Here is a 22,569-nt window from a genome sequence, read left to right as displayed (position 1 = left end):
CAGTATTTGTTTTTCTCTTTCTGGCTTACTTCACTCTGTATGACAGACTCTAGGTCTCTCCACCTCAATGCATATAGCTCCATTTCATTCCTTTTTATGGCTGAGTAATATTCCATTGTATATATGTGCCACATCTTCTGTATCCATTCATCTGTTGATGGGCATTTAGATTGCTTCCATATCCTGGCTATTGTAAATAGTGCTGCAATGAACATTATAGTACATGTTTCTTTTTAGATTATGGTTTTCTCTGGGTATATGCCCAGTAGTGAGATTACTGGATCATATGGTAGTTCTATTTTTAGTTTTTTAAGGAACCTCCAAACTGTTTTCCTTAGTGGCTGTACCAACTTACATTCCCACCAACAGTGCAGGAACCCTTTTCTCCACAGCCCAGGGTATTTTAAATGCTCAATAAATGTGAACTAACATTATAATCATGCAAAGTTTGGATTAATTCATGGAACCCATTAGATAGTAATGCCAGGTCAGGAACATATTTGATGAGAAATCTTGAGACATAAAAATCTTATTTTGTCTATATACCTATGTATCTTTGTATTTATCTGTGTATCTGTCGATCTATCATCTATATCCACCTATTCTTACCAGGCAGATTGAAGAGAGAAAGGAGAGTCAATTGGCAGTGTAGACAGTTAATAATAGGTAATTTTAGCATCATTGTACCAAGTACTTACTGGCTGCCAACCCGGGTAACAAAAATAAAATGCAAAACAAGTTATCCTGTCTCAGCTTCCCTGTATATTTATGTTTATAGAGCCTTGAGATGATTCTCATACACAGAAGAGTATGTACTAAGTTTTCTTTACTCTGAAGATGGAAATTATAAACTTGTATTTTTATAGAAAGTGTATGTGATGTGTGTGTATTGGTGTATTTGGGGACTGGAGGAGGGGTGATAAACATAGGGAAATTATGATATTAAAATTTAACTCAAAAGGGACAAAAACAACTGTGATACCAGAAAAATCTCCTGTGAAGTAAAGCAATGAAACAAACTCTCAAGGTAGTTAGAAATATATTCATGTCAAGTTTGTGTTGAGTGTGGAATTGTTAATAGTATACTTTTTTTAATTAATTATTATCTTTAGCATCCCTAGTTTCCATCTGAGAAACAAACACTGATGATTTCTGCTAGCTTTTTCTTCTCTCTCTGCTTTGGGTGAACTTATTGACAGGTGATTGTTTGGGGCAAGGAAAAGGAAATTAACTCTGTAGAAATGTGCTAATACTTGTTTTTCTGAGTTAGAAGCCTATGTATTTCCACTCACATTTAGATTTGCTTTTGCCTAACAATGTAGGTAGAAGCACTTGGTAAATTGTACAGTAATATATCAGTGCTAATTTTTGTAACTTTAGTTGTGATATGGAAAGAAAACCATCATTTAAGAAAGATAAATGTTCTAAAATTCTACTTTAGATGGATATGTGGGAATAATTTTTTTTTAAATTACAGGTAGAAATAAGGACAAAATGGCTTTTTAAAGCATTTTCATGCATTTCAGAGATCACTCCAGAGGAGTCTGGGTGAAGGTTGCATAAATCTCTCTTTGCATCATGCAATGAAAAATGAAGATAACTTCAAGGAGAAAGAGATTGTTAAAGCAATCTCAATACCTCATCTGCAAACCAGAACATTCTTACTTGCAATGTGTCCCTTGGTGCAGCACTTACAAGAAATGTCAGGTAGGAAACAATATGACTTCCTTTTTCATTTTGCAGAAAGCAGAAGCCACTGGAGAAAAACGGCCAAGAGGCAGACCTAGGAAATGGGTGAGTAGTAAGATAAAATTTCTGTTCTTTGTTTTGTAATGAAAAATTTGTGGTTTTTTTAAATGAAAATTACTTTTATTTTATCGATTACATGAATTTCTAACTTCTGGTTTGATTAACCTTTGAAAGGGTTAAGGCAAGTGACATATTATCACCACTTCTTACCCTCAGGCTCCAGGAGTTTACTCAAAACACTTTTCTTTCCTGGGAGTGTCTCCTTTTTCTATCTCTTATCAACATGAAAAGAGTCTCCACTCTTCCTTCAAATGGGGTAACAATGAGATAACTTGTTCCCTGGGTTGAGTAACTAAGGTTAAAGGGTATTATGAAAGGTTGGAAGTTGATTACAAATGGTGATAAAATTCAGATGAAATGTGTATGAGCTAACTTTTTAACTCTTTCTTTTCGTTTCTTTTTGTTGTTTCCTGGATGGCTTGGCTTTGGACATATCTCATTTTCTAGGTGGTTTGTGTTTTCCTTTTCACATTGCCTTTGTTAGGAAGCCAGGTTTTAATCTCCAGGTTTTTTTGCTTCCCTTAGTTGTCATTCATACATACTGACGGTGGCTTGCATGCAAGTGTATTTGACCCCAGAGACACATAGATCCTGTATCTTTTTTGAGGCCAAAAATTCACTGATCACTGAAGAACTTTGCTAATTTTACCACTTAAACCTTGTTCTTTATGCTGCTACATTACCACGTTCTTCTGGTCTGTCTTTCCCACTGACTCAGGAGAAAAGTCTTAAAAACGAATAAAACCATTTCTCAAGAAGGATGACGGCATCCCTTCTACCCAGGATCATCTAGGATGGGGTCCTTGGCCTTCGTTTTCTCTTTGCCGTGGTTCCATCTTCATGCTTCACCTTTTTCTGAAGTTCCTTTACTACTCTGCCGGGTTGTATTTTCCTGTTAGTTTGCCATTCTTCTCTCCTCCAGAGTTCTGCATCCCTTTCTACTTATACTTTGGTGTTGCCTTTCCTTCAATTTATTCATCTTGTGTTTTTTCCCTCTGCTCAACATGTGTTGGGATTAGATTTCTTAGCACAAGGAAATGCGGATGATTTTTAGATTAAAAACATCTCCGTGTTACAATGTAACCTTAAAGTAAGAGCATTTTATTCAACCTTCTGGTCAATAAATGAATTCGCTCCAAATTAACCCCCAGCTGGTGACCATCTAGACTCTGCTTAATTACCTTCGATGTTAGGAAACTCTCCTCCTCGTCTTTCCTGGAAAGCTCTGAACATCAGAAAATGCTTCCATCTGACTCCCTGTAACTTCCACTCACTGTTCCTAGGCCTCCCTCCTGGGAATATACAGAGTAATGGTTATTACTTTGACTTGTGATAGCTTTTCAGGTATTTAAGGCACTTAACACATATCTCTTTCCTGGTTTGAATAACTCCAAGCCTTTCAGCTTTTTCCCATAGAGGAGCATTCTTCTTATTCTCCTCTGAGTATGCTTGTTTTTTTTTTTTTTGTCTTTTGTAATATGTCACCCAGAACGAAGTATCATATTCCAGGTGTGGGCTCCATACCAGTGGGTTTATTACCTCTCTTGTTAGACATATGGTTCCAGTTACCTATTAACTGTTTCATCAACCACCCCAAAACTTAATAATGTTTAAAAAAAAAAAAGCTCACAGATTCTTTGGGTCAGGAATATGGACAGGGCACAACAGAAAGGCTTGTTTCTGCTTCAGGATGTCTGGGGCCTCAGCTGGGAGGACTCGAATGGCTGGGAGGTACCTCTCATGCTTGGGGTAAAATTTGGAGGAGTCTTTACTCACAGGTCTGGTGCTTGTGCTGAATCGGCTTGAAGTCTGGGTGCACCTGGAGGTGTCCTCTGGAGCACCCACACACATGGTCTTTCCAGCTTGGTGGTCTCAGGGTAAGTAGTCAGCCTTTTGACATACACTCAGGCCTCCCAGAGAGAGTGTTTCCCCAAATGAGGAAAAGCTGCAAGCAAGGCCTTTTTTGACTTAGTCTCAGAAGTCAGAAAGCACCACTCCGTTACACTCTAGCGAGCACACTGTTGGCTAAGCTGGTAGTGGCATACACGTCAGATGTAGGTGTGCCATTTCCTAAGCATCAGAACTAAAAGGACATCTTGCCCCATGGAACGCATCAATAAGAAGAACCTGTGTAAACCTCCTTACAGGCAGCAAAATAGGAAATGGGTAAGTTCTTTGAAGCCATGAGATAAATGTTGCTAAAATGGAATGAAATGCATTGTAAGCAAACACAATGAAATATAACCAGCACACAGCCTCCATCAACTGTGCCCCGACCCAGCTTCATTGAGATATAATTGACATATAACCTTGTGTAAGTGTAAGGAATACAGTGTGTGGATTGGACTTACATATTGCAAAATGATTACCCCAGTGGCATTAGTTAACACCTCCATCATCTTACATAATTACCATTTCTCTTTTGTGGTGAGAACATGTAAGATCTATTCTCTTAGCCACTTTTAGGTATATAATACTAGATTATAAACTATAATCACCATTCTAGATCCCCAGAACTTATTACTGGGAGTTCGCACCCTCTGACCAATATTTCCTTATCCCCCCCAGCCCACCTCCACTCCCCTCAGCCCTTGGCAACCACCATTCTGTTCTGTTTCTATAAATTTAGCATTTTTAGATTCCACATATAAGTGACACCAGACAGTATTTGTCTTTCTCTGTCTGACTTATTTTACTTAGCATAATGTCCTCAAGTTTTATCCATGCAAACAGCAGGACTTCCCTTTTTTCTGTGGCTGAGTAATATTCCATTCTATATGTCTACTGCATCTCCTTCAGGCACTCATCCGTAGATGAACTCTTCAGTTCTGTTGCCTCTTACCTGGCCTGCCTTTCACCTTTTCTACCTTTGGCTCTGCTGTGTTTGCCAGTTGACCTGCATAGAGTGTAGTCACATCACTGCTCTTCCCAGAGACCTTCTGTGGGTCCACAGCTGGCCACCAAATTGATCACAGCCTTCCCTAGGTCTTTGAAGTCCCCACAGTTTATACCCACATCCCTTTATGCCTTTGTTTTCCACCACTCATCCTCACACAGCCGATGTTTCAGCTGAGCTGGAATAAAACATGTAGTCGTTTAAGGATCTGTATGTTTTTATTTCTCAACGGGTGCTTGCTCATTTGGGGAGATCTGGATTCCAAGCACCTGATCTTCATGCTGAAGAAGAAGCCCATATGAAGCACCCACCACATAAACCCTCACCTTTCTGGAAATAATTGGGCCATCTTCTTTGACCCTCATGGTTTCTAATCTTTATTGGTTGTGAGAATGGAAAATACTGTGTAATGAATTGTTATATGACCCCGATTTGTTCCCTAAAGAAGAGTTGTTCTACTTAGAAAAGGAAATAGAAGGAAACTGTGTATTTTTTTTCTAGACTGCGTGTTTCCTCTTTGCTTGTATATATTCTGTTGGGTAGAGTGTGTGGCCAGTCACAGCAAGGCATTCAGTTCAAGGGCATTCTCTATTGGAAAGCTTGTACTAAAGAAATAAATTAGGGCATTTTCCATAGGAAATGAGCCTTATACTTTACAGTAAGTTCAATTCTTTCCAATAGTTTCATTCACTGATTTCCTTGGATTAGAGATATATTTTGAACTGACAGGATTTACTAGGTACAGGGCCTAAAAACCAAATTGCTCCCCTTTTATTCTTCTGGGTTGTTTTGTTTTATTAAAGTTCTTTTGCTTTTAAAAAGAAGTAACATTTTATGGTGTCCTGTAACAGGCCTGGCCTGGAAGAAGATATCTACATTGTAACCCTCTCCTCTGATGTGACTGGGATCAGTACTTGGTAGGTTACTCCAAAGTTGATTAACCAGAAGTATGCAGATACAGGAAAGAAGCAAGCGGCCAGTCTTGCTTCTGCAGAGGATGGAGTGTAGACTAAACCAGTGAGGTCATGCACTGGATTCTGGTTAAGAGCAGGGCTCCTGTTTACTTTATTCCCCTTTGTCTCCCCCCCCCCCCCCCCCCCCCCGAGTTTGGATCAGATTTCACCTCTCTTATTTTGATGAGCTGCTTTGAACTTTCACATTTTTTTGGTGTGGAGGAGGTGAGAGGTAAAGGAAGGAGAGGGAAGTGGGACCTGACTTTTCTACTGGTCTTAGAGTTGGGAGCTCAGGATCTGGATTCAGGTGGCTTGGGTTCAAAGTTTGGCCCATCACTTGGCTAACTAGAATCTTGAACAAGTAACAGGAACTTTTTTAAAGCACTTTTAAAAATTATTTTAATTGAGATTTAGTTGATGTACAATACTACATGGATTTTAGGTGTATAACATATTGATTCACAATTTTTAAAGGTTATACTCCATTTATAGTTATTATAAGAGATTGGCTGTATTCCCTATGTTGTACTATGTGTCCTTGTGGCTTATTGATTATTCATAGTAGTTCATACCTCTTCACCCCCACTCCTATCGTGCCCCTCCCCCTTCCCTCTCCCCGCTGGGAACCACAATTTTGTTCTCTATATCTGTGAGTCTATTTCTTTTTTGTTATATTTGCTAGTTTTATTTTTTAGATTCCACATATAAGTGATATCATACAGTATTTGTCTTTATTTCACTTAGCACAGTACCCTCCAAATTTTCATTCTTCTTTATGGCTGAGTAATATTCCTGTGTGTGTGTGTGTGTGTGTGCACGCGCGCATGCGTGCATGCCCATATGTGTACCATATGTTCTTAATCTGTTCATCTGCTGATGGGCACCTAGGTTACTTCCATATCTTGGCTATTATAAATAATGCTGCTATGAACATTGGGGTGCATGTATTTTCTTGAATTACTGTTTTCATTTTTTTAAGATAAATACCCAGGAGTGGAATTGCTGGGTCACATGGTAGTTATATTTGCAGTTTTAAAGGTTCAGTTTCCTCCTCTTTAGGAAGGTGGTAAGAGTGGTACATTTCTCATAGAGTTGTGTGAGAATTAAATAAGGTAGTGACACAAAGGGCTTAATAGAAGGCCTGGCACATGGTAAGTAGTCAGTAAATGTTTGACATTATTATTAATTCCACTGTACACTTTCATGTAGATATCACTGACAGCCTAAACATTACTAGCTTATAGCTGCCTGTAGTTACACATGGAGTACGGTGACAGTTATGCATCAAACTCACCAGGTACCCTTGGTGGTATCATTATGTCTTCCATATATCTATGCTGAATATCATCAAGTTTAAGAACTGCTTACAAATAATACTAAAGTACACTTTAAATCTACTTGTAGTTAAGGAAAATTATTTATTTATTTATTTTTGGCTGCGCTGCACAGATCAAACCTGTGCCTCCTGCAGTAGAAGCATGTAGTCTTAACCACTGGACTGGCAGGGAGGTCCCCAAGAAAAATAAATTGCAGCTTATAAGGCTTCTAACTGTAGAGGTTTGATGTCATGTGTTGTTCATCCATTTGAAAAATAGTGTTTCTGCTGTTTGCCTCAATAGGCACACGCAGAGAAGTTCTGGCTTCTTAGAACCTGTATAGATTTCCATTAGTCTCCTTCCACCAGTTGGAACTAGGTATTTTATATTTATTTGCATTTCTCAATTTTGACTTTAGAAAGGAGCCCATCATGTAGCTGATTTAGTGGTGGAAAATACTTGGAAAATGTTTTAGAGAGTGGAGCTAAGGCTCAAGAGTACAGTGCAATAATAAAGATGTTAACCTTGTGCATGAAATGCTCCATCCAGATGTTGTTTAGTGAAGAAGCTAGTGCTTCTGGAGGAAAAGAAGCAAGGACAAAATAATAAAGAATAAATCAGTGGGAACCAGGGATGTTTTTAGGTGTTTTGTTTTCAGAATATCTTTATGAGAAAGGAAATTAACAGCAGAAGGGAAATACTCCCCAGTATGAATTAATGGTTTGTAAAGAAAAACAAAATCATTCTTGAGACCCTGAAATTGATCTAGAAATTGACCCAAGGACCAGATGCTGAACCTTAACTTCATTTGGTCACTAGAAAGTTACTAACAAACCCCAGCTGATTCTCTTTATTTGGTAATGGGGTGTGTGCGATAGGTTGATTTAAAAATATGCATTTCTATTCCGTATCTTTTGGGGGGACAGTTCTTTTATTAAAGAGCTTGTGATACACAGGAAAGTGACGTAATTTCACTTGTTAGTCAAACATTCTAGATAGGCAACAAGAGCTTTTTGTTTTTCTGAGTTTGTAGAAATCTAGAAACTTAAGTGATGATTTTAAAATCAAGTAGGAGGAACAATTAGGAATAAAACCTGTTACAACTAGACTGGTTGAAACTTTGGATTTCCTCTAAAGATCCCAAGCATTAATGTATTGAGGAACCTGGAAATCTAATGTTGAAGTTAAAACATTAGGTTTTCATTTCCATTACTTTTCCCCTCCAGATGTTTGTTACTTTTTTGTTTTAACTTTTAGCCATTTGTAATTTAACACTTGCTTTGTTTAAACTGAAAATACTTCTTCAGTGTTTAGAAAGGGATATCCAATAATGCATATTGCAGATAATTGTAACTTTTTACTGGAGTCAGAGGGAAAGAAATGACTTTGATAGAACATCAAGAACTGTCTACTAATGGAGTGTGTGAAGACAAAACCATTTTCCCTTAGAAACTTGTAAACGCAACATGCTTTAAAAACCGGGAGATGCTTTCTCTAAAGCACATTAGTTTTTGACATATGCTTAGTAATTAAAATATAAATTTCCTGATGCTTATAATGTGTTCAGTATCAGTAAGCTATATTTTCTGAAACTATCTACTTTGCAATATTTTGTGATAAAAATGGAGTTTTTTGCAAACCCTTAAAGAACTCTGTGGGGAAAAGTGACTTGTTAACTTTTTTTTTTAAATTACTCACTGCAAAATTCCCTAAAATGCTTATTTAAAGTTGCAAGATTAAATATGAAAACACCAATAAGTAAATCATACTTGGAAGGCAAGAATTGGATTTGATCATTAGTATTTTCATTCACCTTTTTTTTTTTTGCTTGTTTCAGTATTGAAGTCCTGTTCTTAATTATTTGCTTAATGATGTCTTTAACAAAGAGATTGATAACCAGCTCTACTTGGCCATCCAGTTCAATTTGTCATGACCAGCTTCTGCCAGATCCCAACTGTTCAAGATTATTCAGACATCAACCTTAGGGTCCACTGCTCAAGTGATGCTACCACAGTACCACAATAGCCATGTGGTCTTATTAAACTATAATCAAGGAAGAACACGTTTGTCTCCCACTTGTGGTTGAGTGGCAGATTATAGACAGGAGGCAGTTCAAATAAATGTCCTATTTCTCAATCCACATAATCAGATCAGTAAAATCCTGGCCAAGACAGTTGTCTCAGTTTCACTCTAGTTAAATGACAAGTACTATGAAATTCAGTGACCATTTTATGTGACAGTAAATGTATTTAAGACTTTATCCATACTGCCACACACATATTTACCTATGTTCCCCAAAATCTGAGTATTTATGGATGGCAGTAAATATTTCTAGAACACTGGAAACCCTCATGTCACATATAAATAAGACTAATATAATATACCATATGTATATATAAACATATATATTTATATATATATATACTTTTAACTAGGTAAGATAGGTAAAACTGTTACTCCGTATTTCAAGAGAACATTTTTGTTCCATTTTTAAGAGCGGAATCTGTTTTTATTTTAAGATCTTCTTTTTTAACCAAGGAATTCTTGATTCTAAACTCTTCCATAGTTGACACAGATATTGCATTATTTTCGGCAAAATTTCAATCCAGCGGGATTTAATCAAGCCTCCCGTTTCTTCTCTGGATGGAGATAAAGACGGTTTTGATGAGCTGTGTACCTTTGGGCAGGCCACTCAGCGTCCCTGCACTTTTTCTCCTGAGAGGAGCATTCTGTCAAGCATTTTGAGTGGTCAAATACAAAAGCCTTTATTGCTACCACCAGCTCTGTCATCCAGGGACTGATGGTTGCATTCTAAGAGCATCCAGCCTGCTGTCCCCTTCTCTGTGTTGTTTTCCCTGCTCCTCGCTGCTGCCTGCCCTTTGGCCATTTCACTGCTCACTAGCGCCCCCACCAGATGGGGGGCAGGCCCGGGAACCGAGGTCCGCTCTGGTAAAAGGTTTGGTGGGAAGGAGGCTGGGAGTAATGGCAGACATGAGGCTTTCAGGTTACCTGTGGATTTGCTACATCCAAGCCCCCACCCCCCCACCCCCACCCCCCGCCAAACCCCGTCCTTAGGGGTACATTCAGTGCAGCCATGACACAGAGATTTGTTTTTTATTCATTATGTATTCATTCTTATTTAATCAATGTGATTTTAGAAGTAAGACATCTTTTTCAGGATGCTATAGGAAGCAAAGTCTCTTTTTCATATTTCCTTAGTAGTAATGAGTAGCTGCAGATCAGGCTTGGTTTAGCAAGGCTTTGCCCCTGTTCAAAGCCAGAAGACTTGCACTGTCTACTCTTCCATTAGACTCAGGTTGGAGAATGAGAGTTCTTAAAATCCTGGCAAATGGAGATTGCCTTATGAAGCGGAAAGCACCCTGTTGGGGTGTTAAAAGATCATAAAGCTCACCCTAGCTGTATGATCAAGGGAAGCCATGTCATCACTTTGTGCTGTGGTTTCAATGCATGAACCCAGAAAATGCACTTTGAGCGTCTCTTTGAACATAATATCACGCAGAAGGCTCAGCATGTAAGATGGACAATGTGGATATAGAAGAAACTTAAGCACTTTGGTTCACTTGTTTGTTTGCTTGTCTCTTGCTTGGCTGGACCATGTAAACCCTAGGGCTCCAATTCCGAGACCCTTTGATTTTGTGATCTTCCATGTGTCTAAACATTTTGCTAAAGTCTTCTGGCAATATTATGGATCAAGCCCTGTGCTAGGTCCTGGGACTGTAGAGGCCAACAAAATAGGTGGAGGCTGCCTTTGAGGTGCTCACAACCAAACAGGAAACCTGATGCCAGCCCCTGAGAGTACTGTACTGTGTGTCAGCTGTTGTGAGAGTAAATTAGATTCCAGTTCAAGTATGTTGAGCTCTTTAGAATTGAAGAGTCCTGTAGAAGTGATTATGTTGCTTTCCCAATGCTCATGCCTCTCTCTATTAGTATTTGAATTTAGCTCTATATGTAATTTATGAATTAGTTGTATTAGTGAGCCTAGGGTTCTATCCTCTCATTTTCACCACAGCTAAAATCAGATGTATACATATTTGCTTTATCAAAATAGTTCGATTTTATCTAGGTAAGATTGACTTAAAAAGATAGGTATTAAACTGCTAGATACAGGCTGCCAAAAGAGGAGGGAAAAGAGAATCAGAAAGACCAGGATATTTCTTTTGAGCCACGATATCAGCATGTGTTGATTTTGTTTTTTCTCTTTGTTCATGCTGAATATAATTGATGTTTATCAAATAATTTAAAAATCGCTAGGTGCCAAAACAACTTGATTGTATACGTCAGTGTTTCTGAATCATGCTACTATTTGTATTTAAAAATTAGCTCTATGAGGCTAGAGGGCACATTGCATTTATCTTTTTACCCTCAGCACCTAGGACATGGGAAGGAATTCAACAAGGTGATTAAGAGCTCAGACTGCCTGGGTTCCCTTATCAGCTTCTCAAGGCAGGTTGCTCACTGTCACCAGCCCAGACTCCCTGTGTGTAAAACAAAGGGTAGTAATAGTTCTCATCTCATAGGATTATTTTATAAGAATTAAATGAGAAACCATCAAAAGTTTTTATTCATCAAGAGGCAAGCACTCAATAGATCATAGTCATTGATGTTAGTACAGTTTCAGGCCTGTAGCTGGACTTAATAAATGTTTGGTGAGCAGAACGACAGTATTTCATTAGTGTGTATAAGGCATGAGCTTTCAGTTTTTATTTCCAGGAGTGAATGTGGATTTGAATTGTGTTCTTTGGCTTTTATTTTAATTGGATGATTTGTATTTTCAAAGAGGCCACACAAGGGTTAAAAGTACAACCTGTAGGCATCAAAGCAGTGTTTATAATAATTTTGAATTCCAGCCTGTGCCTTTCCACTTAAGTACGCTGTGAGCCACTATCACCCAGGCCCAATGCAGACTTTGAATGCCTTGCCCTATATTAATGTTTCCATTCCCTCACTCCTGGAAATAGCATTCTGCTTTCCAAAATAGACTCTGGTGCTGTACCTTAAAAGAATTTTTGTCACAGCTTTGGATCATCAGAAAAATAGAAGAGAGCTTTGTTGGCAAAATGTCTCAGGATAATTTTCAAAGGTAGTTTCTCATTTTTTTCTACGAAAGCTCATTTTAATTGTCTGTCTCCCATTTCCTTCGCTCTTAATTTTTAGTACTAACGTGCAAATAAAGACAGAGGAAAATCCGTGAATACCTATTTGTTTCTTTGACCTCTTTCAAGGATATTTTGAAGCATTTAAAGTGACACATAAAGCAGTGGGGTTTATAGCCAGGGATTCATTGGGGGAAATCGAATACCCTAGGTTTACGTCATTATAGGGATAAGGACTTCACAGTCGGAATAACATAGGTAGCAATGTCACATAATTTAGAAATTTAAGCAGTAACATTACCAGTAAAGGAAGTGCAGGTTGGCCAAGTTTCCAGACAATCCAAATATTTTCAGTCTTGAGGGAGCACCCTATTACAGGAAGCACCAAAGTCCAGGGAGGTGTGGACGAACAGGGAATCATAAGATTATAGCTGATAATGTTCTATAAAATACCATTTGTTTCATTTTGCAGTCTTTTATCATTCCCTGTTCCCAATGATTCTGATAGCAGAGAAGACATATATCACCCAGTTTGTGTCAGCAGCTGATCCCGGAGTCTAATTTCCTTATTACAGAATCTCAGCTTCAACATTTTCTTTCCTGTTATTCTTCTCTCAGATGGCCCAACTTTTGTGTCCTTTAAATTCCCTAGTGGATTTTGATGGAGCGTTTGCAGGCCTGGGCCCACTCTCATTTAGTAGATCTGTGGTGGAGCTGGAACGTATGAACATGGCCATCTCGGTGGTCTCCCATTCTCTTGAGAGACTGACATTTAGTAATACTGTTTGTGCCACTGGACTGTCCATCCTATTACATTTTCATTTTCTTGTGCTCTTACTCAAGTTTACATTTCTCTTCTAGGAGTAAGTCATATTTGATTTTTACATCCTTTTCTCCTTTCTTGTCTTTGGACCATATATTTCCCACATGTATTGGATGAAAATGAACTCATTCCCAACCCTAATTCTCCTCCCTTCTAATTCTTTTCAGAGCAGTAGTACAGAGTTTACGGATGCTCTGTTTGGATTTGCCATTCAGAGTGCTCTTTTCCAGGCTATCAAACCAAAACAATGGTTTGTTAAACCTGTGTTTTTATTTTGTCAGGCTCTTCCTCCAGTGGTAACCTACTTCTTTTGTGGACATTAAAATCGATCAGTGGATCAGCCAGGCTTAGGATTTTGTGCGTTGCTTTGCATACCGTTTAGACAACTGATGAGCTACACAAAATTGTTTAAGCTCTGTAATTTTATGAACGATAAAATGGTGACTTTGCCTAGTACATATTCTTAATCCGCTTTGCTGTTAAATCACTGATCTCAGTGGAGATCAGTTGGGACCCTTTTAGTAGTTATAAGAAGAAAATTTCTCTATTATCTTACTTGTCGAAACTTCTTAGGGGTGCCTTAGTATTCACAGGGAACTAACTCATGTCGTACTCGTTGGCACCACGTGGTTTCCTGCTGTGGTAAAGCAAGCGGGCTTACGCACATCCTATTAATACAGACATTGTATAGTGTGAGAGGGCTTGGCCATACATGGTCACGGCATGAAGAACTCCCTTGTGACCGACATTTTTTTTGGCTAAAAAAAGAGTTCTTTGCCCGAGATGATTAAAATGTGGTACGTATTCAGCACTACTATTTGCTATTGTTTTAAGTAATATGTTATGATAAGATTTTAGATCCCCATGTGAGAAGCTGACATTTTATATCCATAAGGCAAACACAGCTTTTTGAATCTGTGTGAAAATTTAGGTGTCTTTGTTTTGTGGTTTTTATCTTTTTATGAATTTTGTTGAGTCCGAGAAAATGTTTAGACTGATTTACTTACAGGCTTGAACATCTCTTTGGGAGAAAAGTTTCATCTATGTGAAAGAGCCTTCTAGAAAGGAGATTTCATGAGTACCGTTGGTAATGGTGTGCAAGTTTCATCACCCCGCCTGTGACAGGAGGGTCTTAAGACATTCAACCTAAATTTCTCCTTATATGGTTTTCAGTTCATTTCCTCTTGTCTTGTTCTTAATGGTGATAGAGAACATCTGGTATGTCCCTTTTCAAAATAATCCTTCCTCCTTGGGGTAGCAGAACGTGTACACACATTGGGCCCTAACAGGTCTGGGTTTGAGTTGGGGCCTTATCACTTCCTAACCTTAGGCCATCGTTACCTCTCTGAGCCTAAATTTCTTCTTTTGTAAAATGAGGCTAATAATCTTTGCCTAGCTAACGCGTCCCATTTCTGGTAAAGGCTCAAAATATGGTATCTTGTATCGTTAGTTTTAACATGTGTGAAAATGCCTTGTCAGCTTTTCCTTTTTTGCGTAATAACATTCCCAGATCTTTCTGACGGGGTTCTTTTTTTCCAACCCGCTAATCATGGTTCTAAATGAGACTTCAGGTGGTATGGTAGATGAAACATTAGGCTTGCTATTAAAAGGCCGCTCTGATTTGTTTTCTGGCTTAATGAATTTTTAGCTATATGACCTTGGACAAGTCATTTACATCCGTGAGCCTGTTCGCTCATATGTAAGATGGGGAGAATAATTATCACATCGTCTGTGCCTTCTTCTCTGGATTGGAGTGAGGATGTCATAAAAAAGTAGTTTATAAGTCGCAAAGCACCACACAGTCATAAAGTCATAGTAGTAAGTGTTTTCAGCAATTAAAATTTAATACTTTGCAATAAGATGAATGAAATTGGTCTTGTCATTTATGTACATTTGAAAATGTAGGTCACCATCCTCAGCCTCACTCTTATCCTGTGTAGAATTATGGGGCATTTTCTCTTTTTCCATTTCCACTTTCGTTAGTTCTTATGGTTGGAAGGCTAAAACTGATGACTTTCAGAGGTATGACAAGACACAGATTAAAACAGTTCCAGCATTACAGGGATTGAGTTTGTACGCAGAGAGTCTGAATCAATAAGCAGAGTTAGGTGAGTAAAGATGGGGCCAGAGATAAAGAGATGACGTGACCCAGGAGGGGTAAATGAGCAGCAGCGATCTCTCCAGTGAAGGACATTAAAGGAGATGATTATTAGACTTAAGACAGTCACTGCCAGTTTCCAAACAAAAGAATGGCGTGGTCAAACACATCTGAATAAGAAGAGAACTTTGACTCGGACTTTGGGGATTGCTTAGATTGGAAGTGACCTTGGAGAAAACAGTGATCCCAGGCAGTCGAGGACGTGTGAAGATTTACATGTTCTGTCAGTTTCATGTTTTAAATCTCTTGAATATACAGGGTTTGTAGAAGCAAGAAACTTTCCCCCATATTTGTATTGGATTCATCTTTTTGTTCTATTGCCTTGATTCAGTTTGGTTTCAGGTTTAATTAGGGGCCTGAAAGTACTTAAAAGAGTGGAATTTGGCTAAATATCCCTGTTGATTGCTTTACGTGTTTCTGTATTCTAGTAAAACTAGCCGTAGTCATCCAGCTGTCCATTTAGGATTTGTAGATGCTGCTTTCCTGGAGCCCTATCCTCCATGGCTGTCTGTGACCTTAGCCATTGAATCATGTAATGGTTTTTGGCCTCCGAAGTCAGTGCTTCTGAGTAGGCAGAGTGGTGGTGTGATGTCATGTCTGGGGCATGAGCCTGTACCCTCACCACACATGGGTCCCACCCTTCCTGGTCTCAGCAGCTCAATACACAGTGCTTGGCACATCGTGAGCGCTCAATAAATTTAGTGACTTTTCCCCTCTCTCTCTGGATCTCAAATAGGAATATCCAGATGGGAGAGCAACCACCATAGCATTCGACTGCCCAGTTAAAATCCACACGAGAAAGCTGAGGCAGACGTGTGGGAACGTAGTTCCAGACTCTTTCGTTAATCTAGGAATGGTGATTGTACTGGTTTCCAGTGAGGCTTCCCATGCTCGTGAATCATAAAAAGATCTCTTACGGGATTAATGAGTTTTAACTTGATGCAAAATTGATAGACTATGCATAATATTGTGACATTTGAAAGTATTTGGTATGAAAAATAGCTAATGGGGGTACATATTTTGAGACACGGTATTCTACTAACATTGTCAGGATTTTATTGACCTCCCCAAAAAAGGTCAGAAGCAAGGCCCTCCACATTGTTTCCAGATTTCTAAGTAGGAAAAACATCGAACTAGAAAGGAAGCTTTTGACAGCCTTCCGCATTTACATATTTTTTTAAATAAAAAATTTCTTTCTTGCGCTTTCTCTGGTAGAGAGAAAAATTAGACCCCTTTTCTTCTTTTTTCCTCCCTTACCTCAAATTCCAGAAAATATATCCTTATTTTTCTTTTTAATTTAGTTTTTAATTTCAGGTTCACATGCAGTTGTAAGAAGTTATGCAGAAAAATCCCTTCCGCTTCGCCTAGTTTTCCCTCAGTGGTGGCATTTTGTGAAACTCTAGTACTGGGATAACTGAAAGTCTCAACTAGGATCTTGTATAAACACAGTCCACCCATCATACTCCGATTTCCCCACCTCTGTGTGTACACATTTGTGCGTGTGTGTGTGTATTTCAAGCACTGTACAATTTTACCACCTATGTAGATTCATGTATCCACCTCCAGAGGTATTCTTTCTGAAGACTGCAGGTTGCGTGAGAGTTTTCAGCACATCCCGTGATGACAGACATTAAGACGTGTCTTCTCTTGTAAGTACACAGGAACTTTGTGTGGCTGTAGGGAGGTGGAGAGTGGAAATCTGGCCCACGATTCCTGTGTGTGGCTGTGCAGTTACTCTTTCACATTCCCTCATTAGAAAGGGCTGGCTGGCCCAGGCAGAATCATAGGTGGGCTTGGCACGCAGCTAACTACTTGCCTGGAGTAACTTATGCTTTTGTACTGTGTTAAGAGTTCTGCCAATTTCAGAGGCCAGGAAGCAAAGAGTTGGCCTAAGAGTATAACACACCTGCTTTTCCCGAGGCCACATAACTACTCGCTGATTTGAGTACCTGTTTGCCTTCTTGAGCTATATTGAAACATGTCTCCAGAGACCTGAGGTTGTGGATAAATGGTTTTTTGCCCAACCCTAGAAATTTGTTTCACACAGATTTTAAACGTCCATGAGGACAGGTATTCTTTGGGGGAAATGTCCTGTTAATTGTACTTTGGCTCTCTGGCCCAGTCTCTAGAATTAACCCTGGTAGAATCCTGTTATCTTGAAACCTTTAGGAATATTCACATTTGAGAATGCCACAATAGCATTACACTCCCTAATTTTAAAAAAGATTGCAGGACTTCCTAGGTGGCGCAGTGGTCCGCCTGCCAATGCAGGGGACACAGGTTTGAGCCCTGCTCTGGGAAGATTCCACATGCCACGAAGCAGCTAGTCCCTTGCACCACAACTATTGAGCCCATGTGCCGCAACTATTGAAGCCCATGCACCTAGAGCGTGTGCTCCACAGCAAGAGAAGACACTACAATGAAGAGCCTGCGCACCACAGTGAAGAGTAGCCCCCACTCACCTTAACTAGAGAAAGCCCATGTGCAGCACCGAAGACCCAACGCAGCCAATAAATAAAATTAATTAATTAATTTAAAAAAAGATTGCAGTGATCTGTGACACACACACACACACACACACACACACACACACACACAGAGCAAAGCTATACTGAGATGCAGACACTAGGCAGATGGCCAGGCTGCCTCACCAGCTAAGTATCCTGTACTCCAGTCTGAAAAGAAACCGGATTTGCAAATAGCTCCAACTGTGAATATTAAAATTGAGAGTGACAGAGGTCTGTTGTGTTCCACTAGTCACTTCTGGAATCTGAGCATTTGATCCGATGACCAAAATGTATGAGTATGATAATGGAGATGATGATGATGTTGCTTGGGCAGGATAGCCAATGAGCAAACAGCTATAAATTTGATCACTGTGGCAACCATTGGGAGGATATTTGCTATATTTGTTATAGTATTGTCCTGTTGGATCCTAAATCAATCCCAACTATGTACCGGCATATAAAGTGCTTCTTTTCCTCTTTGGATGAATACTTTTCCTATTGGCAAAATAAAATTAAAAAATCATAATTTATAAGTGACATCCTTTATTTTTGGTGGTAACAATGATCTTATCTAAACAAAAGCTTACTTTTGAATCAGCTGGAGACATTTTGAAAATCTTGCAAGGGCAGGGAAAAAACCATATATTAAAAGAAAGCACTGTAAAAGAATATCAGGTCACGCTGCTGTTACTTCCATAGCAAACTTTGAGCCTGACTTGATGCAAATAAATGTGGTTGAATCACTGGTGTGACCATGGAAGTGCCAAATGGGAGCCTGCGGTTCTGCTTCCTGTGTCCTATTGTCTGTCCCTGAGGCCTTGTCGAAGCAATGCCAGAAGAGTGATTTTTGTTAAGTATGAAAATATTGGCCTGTTTGGTGCTTGATCTGCCCATCAGTAACCCTAGACTTAGTTTAGAGATTAAGTAGTTGAATTTTCTCGTATTCTGCAGGTGACAAATGAAAGCTGAGAACAATTAAGTGTCCAGCTCAGGGTCATACAACCTCATTAGCTGGGACAAGAACCAGGTTTCCTGACTCCTAGTCCATTGCTTTTTCCCTGTAGGGAGCAGCTTCCTGTCACCCCACCAGTCTTTTCTTGGTTTTCCATTTGTAATGCTGACAGGTCTTCTGACACGCCTCTTCCTTCAGGTCCTGTAGTTAATGTTTCCTAGGGCTGCTGTAACAAAGTACCATGAACCTGGGTGCCTTAACACAACACATATTTATTCTCTAACGGTTCTGGAAACCAAAAGTCCAAAATCAAGGTGTCAGCGGAGCCATGCTCTCTCTGAAGGCTCTAGCGGTGAGTCTGTTCCATGCCTTTTCTTTGGCTTCTGGTATTGCTGGGAACCGTTGATGTTCCTCGGCTTTTAGCTGCATCGCTCCAGTCTCTCCCTCTGTTGTCAGATGATATTCTTCCTGTGTGTCCGCGTGTCTCTTCTCTTAAAAGGACACCAGTCATGTTTGATTAGGGCTCACCCTAATGACCTCAGTTTACCCTGATCACATCTGCAAAGACCCTATTTCCAAATAAGGTCACATTCATAGATGCACAAGGGGTTAGGGCTTCAGCATCGTTGGGGGGAAACACAGTTCAACCCATTAGTTCAACTCGTTAGCTTCAAAATCATATTTAGAACCAGGCAGGTATTTGTAACACACAATGGGAACCTGCAGTGAGTTTAAGTGTAAAGCATGGTATCCAACATTTATCGTTTGTTACAGTAACACATTGAAAAGATTTATAGACTGTTTTGGGTGTGATTTTTGGATTAATTCCCTGCTTTGAAACCATTTATTGGGTCCTGTTTATTTAAAAGAGGGAATGAATAGACCTGAAAACACCTAATTTTCATTTGCCTTTTAGCCTGGAAGCCAGAGAAAGTTTTTTTAGAGATTTGAAAACTACTTGGCAGAACGTTAGCACTGTATTTGTGTATTATTTTGATCTTATCTTCAGTTATTGGACGCTTGCTTGCCTGTGCTAAAGCCTCTGGCTAAGATTAAAAAACTCAAAATTAAAAAAAAAATTGTTTTGTGGTAGTAAAGTCCAGAACAAAATGTTTGCTATATAGTATTTCATGGTGTGTGCACAATTTTTAAGTAAAAATTTAAAAGAAATCCTACTTGCAGTCAACACGCTCAACTGTATGAATTCCTTTAAACTTCCCTAGTTGAATATAGTCATTTGTGTTCATAAACATTCTTCCTGACCTCATTCTCTTTAGCATTATTTGATCAATTTGGGAGGAAATGTCCGTATAACCTTAATTTATACCTTTTTAAAAAAATATTTTTTAAACCAAGTAATGGGAGTGGATGCCTTGTCTTTTATTAACTTTTATATATGTGATTCCCAATCTCCCTTTAAATTAATGTCTTTTAGCTTCAAATCTACTTCTTCCCAGAAGGCTAGTCCCCATTTCCTATAATCTTACAGACCTAGGAGAACAACATTTTCCCTTCTGTCGTTCTGATAATTATGTCCTCAGTGCTCAGTGGTGGCCTATTAACTAACATGAATACCATGGGCTTGCAAAATAGCCTCAAATTTCCATATATTAGAACTGTGAGAATTTTCTATAATGGTGCTTTAGCAATAATGATGGAGGTGCAGGCATTTCCTGAGGATTAATGACCAGCTGGGAGGAACCAGTGGCCCTTGGCTCTGCCTCCCAGCCAGCCATTAATTCCGAGGAAATGTCTTTTGCTGAGGTCGTTATTGCTATTACAAGCTTAAAATGGAAAAACATAATAGGCGTATGAGTTATTTTTATGGGTTGATGCAGTTTCCAGTGGTATGCACTAATTTGAGAAAATGAATTTGTATACATACAATAGTAAGTCAGATTGTTTGAATCATCCCTCAGTATTCCATATGTTTTGTAACTGACTTTACAGTTCTCTACCTTTCCCGCTCAAAAAAAAAAAAATTGACTCAGTAATTTCTACATTGGTTCAAGGCTTAAAAGTGTTCACTGACATATTTGGAAACACCAGTTTTTGTTATCAACTTCAAATAATTTTCAGGTTTCACATATGGGCTGAAAGGAAAAAAAATTTTATTCTTCATTTTTGTGAAAATATTTCTTCTTTTAGAATAAAATGCTGCAAGAAAAAATTTTAAACCCTGTCATACTTTGCTGTGCTTCTTTGATTTTTTTTCTTCTGTCATTTGTACAAGAGGCAGCCTTATATTTATACTGTTACATAGGGAATCTATGTGAGAGCAACGCACAACTTACTTTTCAGAATTGCAGGGTTTTTAAATGTATATTAAATATTGCAATTATGGGAAACTCTAACACAAAACACACACGAAAAACTCTTAGAAATGAAGCCAAAGTGTCAAAATGTTGCTCACCATGCTCCTTTCTGATTCTTTTAAAAAGGTAGCATTTTTTGTATTTTTCCTTCTGATGTTAATCACCTGGCCAGTAGCATTATTTTTATCTCAATTATTAGCAAAATTAACCTACAAACATCCTTAAAAGTCATAAAAGGGAAAACCTGGACAATCATCCTTGCCCTGATGGAGAAATACAGACAGCATCACCCAGACATGATGCCTGTGGACTCGTTTTATCTCTCTCACCAGTTAGTGACTCTCCACGTTTATCAAGCTTCAGTTATAGGCCAGGCTCAGTGGGGGATCTGAAAAATTGCAGGACATAGATCTTCACTAAAAGCCATAGGAAGCAAGCTAAGAAGTCTTGTCCTGTTTGGTTCTCCAGTTCCTATCCCACTTCTTTCCTCCTTCAAATATGCTTACAGCTTTCAAGTAGTTGCTCACATTGGTGAACTCATTTGCAATCAAACTTTCTCGAGTCTGCTTTGTCAGATGTGTTCAAGTGTCCGTATTTTGCTTCTGCTCTCCATCTCCCTGACTTTTGACATCCACACAAAGTTTAGATGCCACTTTGCCTCTTAGACCTACCCCTCTGCTATCTTTCACTTTTGTTGAAGGTGCTAGGATTCTCCCAGTTCTTCTGGAGCAGCACTGCCCAATAGAACTCTCTGTGGTGTTGGAAATGTAGTTGTGCCATCCAATATGGTAGCCACTAGCCACATGTGGCTACTTGGACATATGAAATGTGGCTAGTGCATTTGAAGAACTGAATATATGGTTTTATTTCATTATAACTAATTAAAGTTGAAACAGCTACACATGGCTAGTGGCTACTGTATTGGGCAGTGCAGTCACCTTGGGTCCATTATGTCTTTGCCTTGCCTCCATATCTGTCCTTTTTACCTTCATAGTGCCTTGTATCAATGCTATTCTAACTGCCTCTTTCCCCTGGAGGAATGCCCTTCAACTCAAATTTTGCCACATCCTGCCTTTGGTCTCTTACTTAGTTTGATATGACAACAATCAAGTAGCGATTACATGCAAGCCACTATGCTTGGACCTGAAAGAAGTACGCAGATCAAGAACATAGTCCATTCTATTTCCTCAAAGGGCTTACAGGGTAAAAGGAACCACTGTGTGACAGTGAACAGACAGTTCGTGATTAAGCATTAACCCTGAGTAAGCCGTCTGTGGATTTTCCTGAGTTTATGTCTTTGAGATGGGAGGTATTGCAAAAAAGTATGATTTTATTTCTGAAAAGGTTAGCTTTCAAACCACTTTTAAGGGAGGTACTTTATAAAGTATAACACTATTATCTCTTAAAATGCCACCCTAGTGCCTCATAAGTAAAATGATTCATATGTCATGTTTATTTCAGTACAGTTGCAGTTTATTCCTGTTGTTCCAGTGTAACTACCATTGGCACCCCTGCCAGTCCCCAGAGTGTCCAGCTTGGGAGGGTAGATCCTATAATCCCCCTACCTACAGTCTGCCTAAATTTTACACACACACTCTGTACCTCCCCTAACCTTGTTGCATTTGTATTCTTAGGTTACTTCCAGATTATTCTTTCAGGTCATTTCTCTGTCAGGTCATTCCTCTGTTCAGAAACTGCCAATAGCTCCTAATTGGGGACGGAATCA

General features: G+C 39.0%; 1 protein-coding gene across 1 annotated transcript in view; it reads left to right on the top strand.

The window, feature by feature from the left end:
• The window catches only part of HMGA2 (high mobility group AT-hook 2), a 131,392-nt gene that overhangs the window by 11,938 nt on the left and 96,885 nt on the right, over positions 1-22,569 (top strand). Inside the window, exon 3 of the mRNA XM_057742972.1 lies at positions 1,744-1,794. Coding sequence (XP_057598955.1) covers positions 1,744-1,794 — 51 coding nt within the window. The remainder of the gene's footprint in view (positions 1-1,743; positions 1,795-22,569) is intronic.

Source organism: Hippopotamus amphibius, chromosome 7 (genome assembly GCF_030028045.1).
Source record: "Hippopotamus amphibius kiboko isolate mHipAmp2 chromosome 7, mHipAmp2.hap2, whole genome shotgun sequence".
NCBI lineage: Eukaryota > Metazoa > Chordata > Mammalia > Artiodactyla > Hippopotamidae > Hippopotamus > Hippopotamus amphibius.
The sequence above is the reverse complement of the archived record's forward strand: the minus strand, read 5'-3'. Positions and strand labels throughout refer to the sequence as shown.